Below are 12,113 nucleotides of genomic sequence, written 5' to 3' on the forward strand. Positions count from 1 at the left end.
GGTTAACAACTCTTTACTCCTCATCTCGGTCCTAAATGGCCTACCTCTTATCCTAAGACTGTGTCCCCTGGTTCTGGACTTCCCCATCATCGGGAACATTCTTCCCGCATCTAACCTGTCCAGTACCGTCAGGATCTTATATGTTTCTATGAGATCGCCTCTCATCCTTCTAAACTCCGGTGTATAAAGGCCCAGTTGATCCAGTCTCTCCTCATATTTCAGTCCCGCCATCCCGGAAATCAGTCTAGTGAACCTTCGCTGCACTCTCTCAATACAAGAACGTCCTTCCTCAGATTAGGAGACCAAAACTGAACACAATATTCCAGATGAGGCCTCACCAAGGCCCTGTACAACTGCAGTAAGACCTCCCTGCTCCTGTTCTCAAATCCCCTGGCTATGAAGGCCAACATACCATTTGCCTTCTTCACCGACTGCTGTACTTGTATGCCAGCTTTCAATGACTGATGAACCCATGACACCCAGGTCTCATTGCACCTCCCACTTTCCTAATCTGCCGCCATTCTGATAATATTCTGCATTCGTGTTTTTGCCTCCAAAGTGAATAACCTCACATTTATCCACATTATACTGCATCTGCCATGCATTTGCCCACTCACCTAACCTGTCCAAGTCACCCTGCAGCCTTTTAGCGTCTTCCTCACAGCTCACACCGCCACCCAGTTTAGTGCCAACTGTAAACTTGGAGATATTACATTCAATTCCTTCATCTAAATTAATGTATACTGCAAAGAGCTGGGGTCCCAGCACTGAGGCCTGCGGCACTCCACTAGGCACTAGACATTGCCTGCCTCTGCCCCTGCCTCAGCTCATCTGCTGCTGAAACCCTCATTAATGCCTTTGTTACCTCTAGACTTGACTATTCCAATTTACTCCTGGCTGGCCTCTACCCTACCCTTGAGGTGATCCAACAATCGGCTGTCCGTGTCCCTAACTCGCACCAAGTCCCGCTCACCAATCACCCCTGTGCTCGCTGACCTACATTGGAACCCGGTTAAGCAACGCCTCAATTTCAAAATTTTCATTCTTGTTTACAAATCCCTCAGTGGCCTCGCTCCTCCCTATCTCTAATTTCCTTCAGCCTCACAACCATCCCCCCCCTCCCACCTCAAAGATGTCTGCGCTCCTCAAATTCTGCCCTCTTGAGCATCCCTGATTATAACTACTCAACCATCAGTATTTGTACCTTCGGTTGCCCGAAGCTCTGGAACTCCCTCACTAAGCCTCGCCACTTCTCTTTCCTCCTTTAAGGCGCTCCTTAAAATCTACCTCTTTGACCAAGCTTTTAGTCATCTGCTGTAATTTTTTCTTATCTGACTCGGTGTCAAATTTATTTTGTCTTACAACACTCCTGTGAATCGTCTTCGGACGTTTTACTACGTTAAAGGCGCTATACAAATACAAGTTGTTGTTGCCTCAGGGAGGAACAATCCTCGCCTGTCTTAAAGATCTGATGAGCGCCGACAATAATTGATTTACTCCAATCTGTTTTATGACTTTTACAGGGTGCAATTTCCCTGGTGAACCATTTTTACTGCGCTGGTTAACTCGCCTGCATTACATTCCTGCTGCACTACTGTCGTACAGTTGGTTATCCATTTATTTCTGACCTCCTGCTTTCAGATAGTGCAAGCCAGGAAGGTTACGCAAAGGTGCAGAGAGAATGAAACCTCCTAGTTCTGAGGTTGGCTCTGTTGCTACTTTGGAATTTGTAGCAATCTTTTTGCCTTAGTTTAGGGATGTCCCCGAGTGCTGGCAATCGGGCCCTCAAAGTCCAGCTAACTCCTTTCTTCTTTGCTGATTTGTCCTGTTTGAATTTTGTGGGTCGGGACATTGTTCCTTTTTCTCATGCTGTAATCTCACGGTGGATTAATGTCAAATCACAACATCTCTTCATAGCATTGCATTACGTGGAATTTACAGCCCCAAAACAAGCCATTCGGCCAACAGGGCTGTGTTGGTGTTTATGCTCCACACGAGACTCCTTCCACCCTACCTCATCTCACCCCATCAGCATATCCTTTTATTCCTTTCTTCTTCATGTGTTTATCTAGTTGCCCCTTGAAAGCATCTGTGCTGCTCGCCTCAACCACTCCCGTGTGGTAGCATGTTCCACATTCTCACCACACTCTGGGTAAAGAAGTTTCTCCTGAATTCATGATTGGAATTACTAGCAATTCTCTTATATTTACAGCCCCTACCTTTGGACTCCTTCCAAATGGAAACATCTCTACAGCTACCCTTTCCAACGCCTTCATAATTTATAACGCCTGCATCAGGTCAGCCCTCAGCCATCTCTTTTTGTTTTGAGAGAAGAGAGCCCGAGCTTGTTTAGTCTTTCAGCTACAAGATGTGTCTAAGTTGAAGGGAATATGAATTCAAACTTTACAGGTGCTCCCCTGGGACTCGATGGGACACACTGGTGCAGTGTCAGAAGACAATGAGCTTAGTTTGGCCTGTAACTTTTAATTGTCTGTGATATGTGCTCACTGCTATTTATTCTTTTGTTTGTTGATTGAACCTTATAAGCAAACAGGGGGTAAAAAGAAGAAAAAAAGCTGTAAATTTAGGAACAGGAGGCGGCCATTCAGCCCCTCGAGGGGTCCGTTCTGCAATTCAATTAGATCATGGCCAGTCTTTACCTTAACTCCATTTATCTACCTTTGTTTAGCAGCCCTTAATAGCCTTGAAAAACAACTAACTATCAATCTTAAATTTTCAATTCACCCCAGCCTCAACAGCTTTTTGGTGGACAGTCTTGCAAAGTTCCACTATCCTTTGTGCAAAGAAGTGCTTTCTGACAGCAGGAACTGCCTAGTCCTGGACTTGTCCCACCAAAGAAAATAGTTTCTCTCCAGCGATCGCATCAATTCCTTTAAATCATCTAAAACACCTCAACTGGATCACGCCTTAATCTTCTCTACTCGAGCGAATGCAAACTGTCCTCAGGTAATTTAACCCTTTAGCCCCGGTATTATTTGGGTGAATCTAGCTGCACCCCTCCAAGGACAATATATCCTTCTCCGGGTGTGGTCTGACCAGACTACAACAACAACAACAACTTGTATTTAGGTAGCGCCTTTAACGCAGTGAAACGTCCCAAGGCGCTTCACAGGAGTATTGTGAGACAAAAGATTTGACACCGAGCCACATAAGGAGATAGTAGAGCAGGTTGGTCAAAGAGGTAGGTTTTCAGGAGCGTCTTGAAGGAGGAAAAAGAGGTAGCGAGGCGGAACAGTTTAGGCAGGGAATTCCAGAGCTTGGGGTCCAGGCAACAGAAGGCACGGCCACCAATGGTTGAGCGATTATAATCAGGGATGCTCAAGAGCTCAGAATTAGAGGAGTGTAGACAACTCGGTGGGGTTTTGTGGAGCTGAAGAAGATAGGGAGGGGCGAGGCCATGGAGGGATTTGAAAACAAGGGTGAGAATTTTGAAATCGAGGCATTGCTCAACTGGCAGCCAATGTAGGTCAGCGAGCACAGCGGTGATGGATGAGCGGGATTTGGTGCGAGTTAGGACACGGGCAGCCGAGTTTTGGGTCACCTCGAGTTTGCATAGGATAAAATGTGGGAGGCCAGCCAGGAGTGCGTTGGAATAGTCAAGTCTAGAGGTAACAAAGGCATGGATGAGGGCTTCAGCAGCGGATGAGCTGAGGCAAGGGGCGGAGACAGATGATGTTATGGAACTGGAAGTAGACTAGTCTCTCACAACAGGAATACTTTAAAATTGTAATTTCATAGGTTACCGACCTATTGTCAGCCTAATTTCATCCTGTTGATTGGCCAGGCCGTCATAGTAATAGAGGTCAAATCTTCTCTCACACTTCCAGTCGCTCAACAACTCCTTCTTCAAGCAGAACAAGACGCTGAAGTGGCTCTCACTGCACACCACCCAGATGGGGAACTTTGGCGTTTTCAGGAAGGATCCCACCTGGAAGAGAGATATCCATAAATCCAGAGGTAAACATAATTAGGGTAATGATAGTTAAATGTCCTGGTCAATATTTACCTCTCAACCCAACATCACCTCAATAAAACAGATCATCAACGTTACAGTTTGTGGAACCTTGTTGTGTGCAAATTGGCTGCCGCGTTTTCCTACATTACAACCATTCCCCGGCATTAAAATCTCTCAACTCTTCCTGCACTGCAATAGTGATGACACTTAAAAATTAAAAGTAAAATGCTTTGGGACGTCCTGAAAGGCTCTTTATAAATGCAACTCTTTATTTCTTTTAATGTCACTTCTCTATAGTATGGTTGCCAAGTTCAACATACTGACCCCCCCTGAAAGTTTAGTTTCCTCCGATAGTCCACTGCTTGGCACAATGGTTTCAAAATTCTGTCATCGGTCATTTTAATATAACCGCTAGCGGATTTAAGATAAGCAGGGTAACGACGACATTAAAAATAGCACGTAAAGGAATTTTGCACAAATGTGCTAAGCAGTGTCGGCGTGGCCCAGTGGGTAGCACTCTCACCTCGGAGTCAGAAGGTTGTGGGTTCAAGTCCCACTCCAGGGACTTGAGCACAAAAAAAAAAATCTAGTTTGGCACTCCAGTGCAGTGCTGAGGGAGGGCTGCACTGTCTGAGGTGATGTCTTTCTGATGAGACGTTAAACCGAGGCCCGTCTGCTCTTTCAAGTGGACGTAAAAGATCCCATGGCACTGTTTTGAAGAGGAGCAGGGGAGTTATCCCCGGTGTCCTGACCAATATTTATCCCTCAATCAACATAATTTAAAAAACAGATTAACTGGTCATCATCACGTTGTTGTTTGTGGGAGCTTGCTGTGCGCAAGTTAGCTGCCGTGTTTCCTACATTACAACAGTGACTACACTCAAAAAGTATCTCATTGGCTGTGAAGCACTTTCAGACATCCGGCGGTCATGAAAGGCTCTATATAAATGCAAGTCTTTCTTTTTCTGTGCACCACCAGAGGAAATGACACCTCGAAGAGTCCTTTAGGCCGCTTCTTCACCCCTCTGATTTTCCAATACCCCTCCAGGTTTTCTCTGCCCCACCCTCCATAGGCACGGCTCCTTCTCATAACTGTGCAGCACCCAAGGACTTTCTACCAACAGTTTCATGCACCAACAACCTAAACACAAGTTCATCACCCCTGTGCTCGCTGACCTACATTGGCTTCCGATCCAGTAACCCCTCAATTTTAAAATGCCCATCTCTCCCCTGTCCTGGCCAATATTTACTTATCAACATAACAAACACAGATTATCTGGTCATTATCACATTGCTGTTTGTGGGAGCTTGTTGTGCGCTAATTGGCTGCTGCGTTCCCCACATTATAACAGTGGCTACACTCCAAAAGTACTTCATTGGCTTTAAAGCGCTTTCAGACGTCCGGTGGTCGTGAAAGGCGCTATATAAATCCAAAGTCTTCTTTCTATCTCTGTAACCTCCTCCAGCCCTACAACTATCCAAGATCTCTTCGCTCCTCCAATTCTGGCCTCTCATTTGTGGGCAAATCCTACATCCGTCAGTTTCTGCTTTTCCTATAAAGGAGGCTCTGTCTTTTCAGATTTCAATAAGCAACATTCTCCGAATATATAAACTTTTTTAAAATCCAAGAACAAGGGTATTGAGAAGCTTCTCTGTGACCCTGTATACAAAATCATTTATCTGTTGACTATAACTAGGTTTATCCTAAATGGGACAAAGATCTGAAGGAACTTGGCTTCCAAGTTCCACCCTTCTCTAGCCTTCACATAGTCTATCTCTGACTCTTCCCTTCCTCAACTTCTTTATCTTCATTTCTGGGGTTAGGCGATCGACCAATATTTCACTATAAGCCCACAGACTCCCACAGCTACCTTGACTACACTTCCTCCCACCCCGCTTCCTGAAAGGATTCTATTCCATTCTCCCAGTTACTCTGTCATGTCTGTTCTGACTACACCACCTTCCACACCAGTGCTTCCAATATCTCTTTTTTCCGCAACCGAGGATTCCCCTTACCGTGGTTGACATGGCTCTGGACCGTGTCCGTCCCATTTCCCGCACTTCTGTTCTTACTCTTTCCCCTCCCTCCCAGAACCACGATAGGGTTCCCCTTGTCCTCACCTTCCACCCCACCATTCTCCTCTCAGTATTCCGAAGGGACCATTATCATAGCGACACCCTGGTTCACTCCTCAATCACCCAAACATCCCCTCCCCTTATAATATACCAGCATGGAAAACTAACAGAAAACAGAGAGTCGAGATAAATGGATAATTTTCAGGTTGACAAACTAACCCACTTAAGATGGAGATGAGGAGGAATTTTTTCTCAGAGAGTCGTGAATCTTTGGAATTCTCTACCCCAGAGAGCTGTGGAGGCTGAATCATTAAATATATTCAAGGCTGAGATACAGATTCTTGAACTATAGGCGCGTCAAGGGTTATGGGGAACAGGCAGGAAAGTGGAGTTGAGGCCAAGATCAAATTAGCCATGACCTTATTGAATGGCGGAGCAGGCTCAAGGGGCCGTATGGCCTACCCCTGCTCCTATTTCTTAGGTTCTTCCCACGGCACCTTCCTGTGCAAGCGCAGGAGATGCAACACCCGCCCTTTTACCTCCTCCTTTCCCACTATCCAGGACTCTTAGTGCTCTTTCCAGGTAAAGCATGCATTTACTTGTAGTTTCAATGTAGTATACTGTATTCGCTGCTCATGATGTGGTCTCCTCTACACTGGGGAGACCAAACGCAGATTGAGTGACTGCTTTGCGGAACACCTCCGTTCAATCCCTAAGTGTGACCCTGAGCTTCTGGTCGCCTTTCACTTTAATTCCCTGCTTCACTCCCACTCTGACCTCTCAGTCCTCGGAGTACTACACTGTTCCAATGAAGCTCAACGTAAGCTCGAGGAACAGCACTTCACCTTACGTTTAGGCACATTACAGCCTTCTAGACTCAACTTTGAGTTCAACAATTTCAGATCATAACTGCTCCCATTTTTTCAGACAGCAGCTGTTGGTAATGATTCTGCTATTCCCATTTACACCTTCTCTAGACCCATCTGGTTTTTTTTTAAACTTGTCCCATTTTGCCTTTGCATTTTGCTTTGGACCATCATCCCTTGTGTCTCTCTAATCTCTCCTGCCTTCCACCCTATCACAGACCTTCCCTCTTTTGTTCTTTACTCCCCTCCCCACTACCCTGCCTCTAGATTTGCTTAAAACCTGTTACATCTCGAACTATTTCCAGTTGTGATGAAAGCTCATCGACCTGAAACTTTAACTTTGTTTCTCTCTCCACAGATCTGGTTTTATTAAAAGATCTGAAGGATATATGTGGATAGAAGGTTGAGGGATGATCTGAGCGAGGTACTTAAAATGTTAAAAAGGATTCAATCGGGTGGATATAGAGGAACTATTTCCTCTGATGGGGGAACAAGGGGACATAATCTTAAAATTGGAGTTAGGCTATTCAGGAGTGAAATCAGGAAGCACCTTTGTGTAAAAGTGCTGGAATTCTCTGCCCCAAAATGGCTGTGGATGCTGGGTCAATTGGAGATCAATAGATTTCTCTTGGGCAAGTGTATCAAGGGATATGGATCAAAGTCTGGTAAATGGAGTTGACATACAATACGGATTATGCATGATCGAATAGAATGGCGGAGCAGGCTCAAGGGGCTTCCTCCTGTTCCTATGTGCATTCCAGCAACAATTTCTTCAAACTGCTCCAACAAATGCATCCCATGCCTCCCAGTTCTAATTTTCTCTCCTCCTTCCCCGAAAGCATTGACTCGTTGATGGGAGTATATGGTTCCATGGATGCTAGAGCCCCTCCTGCACCTCGCCAAAGTGATGAGCGAACCCAGAATCTGAAAAAAAAACTATTCTTCCATTAGAGTGACACAACTGAACCCGATTCTGGCCTTAACCAACACCGGCACGCTGGTCCGAATGGCTTCTTTCTGTGCTGTATCATTCTAACCCGTAGGAGTTAATGGATAGCGGGGGGAGGCGAAGGGCAGAGGGAAGTAAGTTAAGCTCCCAGAACAGCCAATGGGAGGAGTATGGCATAAATCAGCCAGTATTTAATCTCACCCCCATCCCAGCCCCTCCCCTGCTTACCCACCAAACTGGCCACTCTGAAACTTACTGATGAATTAAAACTGTTAAAGAGTTCCGTTAATTCTCGCCAGCTTTGTGGCCTTCGCTGCAGTCCATGCGAGATTTGAGACAATGGCGTTGACAGACGGACTGCTGGAAGATTAATTAACAGTACGGTACAGTAATGGCAATTGCTCTGCTAAAGAAACAGGAAGCAGCCTGTTATAAAAAGCTTAGCCTCAATGCGGAGAAGTAGTTCATTGATGCGATGCTGGGGTTGTTGAGTCAGTCACTCACTGGGATAAGCTCACGGCACCATCCGGGTGGAGGCCTCCCCTTAATGAGGTTAGAATTTTTCTTCAGATGCAGACCTTCCCGCTGGAGAACTTAAAACTGCAGCAGACAAACTGGTAGCGTGACGATGTCACAGTTCGTCGTTTACAGAGGCAGAGAAGCGCCAAACAGACAGAAATCGTGCAAATCCATCAAGTAAGAATCACCTTCCCCCATCCCCCCCCTCCCCAAAAGTCTTATTGGGATCATAGATTTAGTCTTTCAGGTGGTCTGCGCTCCGCAGTTGGGGTGCTGGTTGTTGGACACTGACATGAGTGTCTGTCACCTGTGGTGATTCCAGCCTGACCTCAGGAACTGCATTCCTCGGATTGCTCCTGTTGCTCGTTCACTGGCGGTAGTGTGAGCTCCATCTCATGGTCTTCTTCAGGTTCCTCCGTGTCATTGCTGAACCTTTTTTTTTTAAAACTTGGTCCAGATGCTTACGGCATATCTGGCCATTGTTTTACCACAATGACCCTATTCCCTTCTTTGTCAACTACGGTACCCTCGAGCCATTTGGGCCCCATGGCGTGATTGAGGACGAATACAGGATAATTTATTTCTATACATCTCCCCCTCGAAATACGGTCATGGTACTTGTTTCGTGCCTTACGCTTCCCCTCAACTATGTCGGTCAGGACTGGGTGGATGAGGGACAACCGAGTTTTGAGTGTCCGTTTCATGAGTAGCTCTGCGAGCGGGACCCCCATGAGCGAGTGTGGGCGGGACCTATAGGCCAGCAGGAGGCGCGATAGGCGGCATTGTAGGGAGGGTCCTTGAATCCTGAGCATCCCTTGCTTAACGATTTGGACTGCACGTTCCGCCTGGCCATTGGAGGCCGGCTTGAAAGGCGCAGTCCTGACGTGGTTGATGCCATTGCCCGATATAAACTCCCGGAATTCATAGCTCGTGAAACACGGGCCATTATCACTAACCAGGATGTCCGGCAAGCCATGGGTAGCAAAGATCGTACGTAGGTTTTCCATGGTGGTGGATGACGTGCATGAATTCAGGATGATGTACTCGACCCATTTCGAGTACGCATCTACAACGATAAGGAACATCTTCCCCATGAACGGGCCCGCATAGTCAACGTGAATGCGTGATCATGGCCTGGTGGGCCAGGGCCACGGGCTGAGCGGCGCCTCCCTGGGGGCATTGCCCAGCTGGGCACATGTCGTCCACTTGCGAACACAGTGTTCCAGGTCTGAGTCAATTCCAGGCCACCAAACGTGTGACCGGGCAATGGCCTCCTTCATCACAATGCCTGGGTGCTCGCTGTGGAGTTCCCTGATCAACGCCTCCCTACCCTACTGGGGCATAACTACCCGGCTGCCCCATAGTAGGCAGTCAGCTTGGATGGAGAGCTCATCCATCCGTCTGTGGAATGGTCTGACCGCCTCAGGGCATGCTCTGTGTGCGTGCGCCCAATCCCCAGTCAGGGCACATTTCTTAATCAGGGATAGGAGGGGATCCCTGTTTGTCCAGATTTTGATCTGGCGGGCTGTGATGAGGGGACCTGCACTGTCGAAGGCGTCGACAGCCATGACCATCTCAGCGCTTTGCTCAGCTGCCCCCTCGGTGGTGGCCATTGGGAGCCTGCTGAGCGCATCAGCGCAATTTTCAGTGCCGGGCCGGTGCCGGATGGAGTAGTCATGGGCCGCTAGCGTGAGAGCCCATCGCTGTATGTGAGCTCATGCGTGGCATTGACAGCCTTGGATTTGGTGGGCCAAATCCCATCTGCAGCAATCCTCCTGCCCAGAAACTCAACCTCAGGAGCTAAGAACACACATTTAGATTTCTTGAGTCGCAGGCCTACCCGGTCCAGTCAGCGTAGCACTTTGTCCAGGTTGCGGAGGTGTTCCTCGGTGTCTCGACCCGTGATGAAGATGTCATCCTGGAATACGTTCCAGGGATGGATTTAAGCAGGCTTTCATGTTGCATTGAAAAATTGCGGCCGCTGATCGAATGCCAAATGGGCACCGGTTATACGCAATCAGTCCCTTGTGCGTGGTGATGGTCAGCAGTTTAGATTCGTCGGCCAGTTCCTGGGTCATATAGGCTGAAGCGAGGTCCAACTTGGTGAACAGCTTGCTGCCTGCCAGCATGGCGAAGAGGTCCTCCGCTCTTGGGAGCGGGTATCGGTCTTGTAAGGACACCCGATTGATGGTGGCTTTGTAGTCGCCACAGATCCTGACACAGCCATCCGCTTTAAGAACGGCGACAATGGGGCTTGCCCAGTCGCTGAATTCAACGGGCAAGATGATGCCCTCTCGCAATAGCCGGTCCAATTCGCTCTCGATTTTCTCCCGCATCACATACGGCACCACTCTGGCTTTGTGGTGCACTGGCCTGGCGTCCGGGGTGATGTGTATCACTACTTTAGTGCCTTTGAAAGTCCCGACGCCCGGTTGGAAAAGTGACTCGAATTGTTGTAGGACTTGTGAGCACGAACTTCGCTCCACCAAGAACATTGAGTGAACATCCCCCATTTCCAGTTCATCTCGGCTAACCAGCTCCTCCCCAACAGTGCGAGACTATTGCCTGGGACAATCCAGAGTGGCAGCCGGTTCACTAAGCCATCGTGCGTGCACTGCCTAGCACCGGAATGATTTCTTTGGTGTAAGTCCGTAATTGTGTCTCGATACATTCTAATTTGGGTCTACTGGCTTTGTGTGGCCATAGCGTCTCGAATTATTGAACGCCCATGAGTGATTGGCTGGCCGCCGTGTCCAGCTCCATTTGTACTGGGATACCATTCAATAAAACCCTCATCATCATTGGTGGCGTTTTGGTGTATGAACTGTGAATATTCACCACATGGACCCGCTGAACCTCGGCGTCCATCAATTTGCCCCAAACGTCATCCTGCCTCACAGAACCCTCTTCTGGTCCACCTGCCTCATATATCAGTCTGGTTGCAGGCTTTCTGCACATAAGAGCTAAATGGCCACTGAGGTTACAGTTTCTGCAGACAAACTGTTGGAATCTGCAAGATCCGGCTGAGTGTTTTCCCCCACACCTCCAGCACGAGCTAAAGTTTCCATTGTTGGGGACAAAGGGGCTGTGGCCAGGAATTCCGCACTGACTGTCCCTCTGACTGCTTTTAAGTACCCTATTAGTGGGTGTCAATGGCCCCATCCCGGGCCGCATTGTCCACTGTGATGGCGTGAACGTCCGTTCAGCCTGCCATTGTCTCTGTTGGGGTCCTATTCTGGGGTCTATTACTGCCTGATGAATGTCGGACTGCCCCTGCCTGCTCGCGGAGCTCTGAGTAGCATTGAGGACGTTGACTCCCTGATCCATCGCTGCATTGGAGGCAGAATTGCACGCGTAAATCATTTTCATCTCTTCCTCCCCCGTCATGAAAGTCTGAGCCAACAACGCCGCCGCTTCCAAGGTCAAGTCCTTGGTCTCCATTAACTTGCGAAAAATCCCCGCATGACCGATACCCTCGATAAAGAAATTCCTTAGCATCTCCCCCCTGCAGGCGTCTGTGACCTTAGAGGCTGGCCAAGTGCCTGAGGTCCGCTACAAAATCCGGTATGTTCTGTCCTTCACGACGTCAGTGGGTGTAGAATCTGTGTCGAGCCATGTGTATGCTGCTCACCGGCTTGAGGTGCTCCCCAATCAACTTGCTAAGCTCTTCAAAGGTTTTGTCCGACGGCTTCTCGGGTGCCAGTAAGTCCTTCATGAGCGCATAAGT

At 48.0% G+C, this 12,113-nt stretch overlaps 1 protein-coding gene across 1 annotated transcript in view; it reads right to left on the reverse strand.

The window, feature by feature from the left end:
- mindy4 (MINDY lysine 48 deubiquitinase 4) overlaps positions 1 to 12,113 on the reverse strand; it is a 278,164-nt gene that overhangs the window by 36,782 nt on the left and 229,269 nt on the right. The window contains exon 16 of the mRNA XM_070881748.1: positions 3,769 to 3,949. Coding sequence (XP_070737849.1) covers positions 3,769 to 3,949 — 181 coding nt within the window. The remainder of the gene's footprint in view (positions 1 to 3,768; positions 3,950 to 12,113) is intronic.

Source organism: Pristiophorus japonicus, chromosome 5 (genome assembly GCF_044704955.1).
Source record: "Pristiophorus japonicus isolate sPriJap1 chromosome 5, sPriJap1.hap1, whole genome shotgun sequence".
Taxonomy (NCBI): Eukaryota; Metazoa; Chordata; class Chondrichthyes; family Pristiophoridae; genus Pristiophorus; species Pristiophorus japonicus.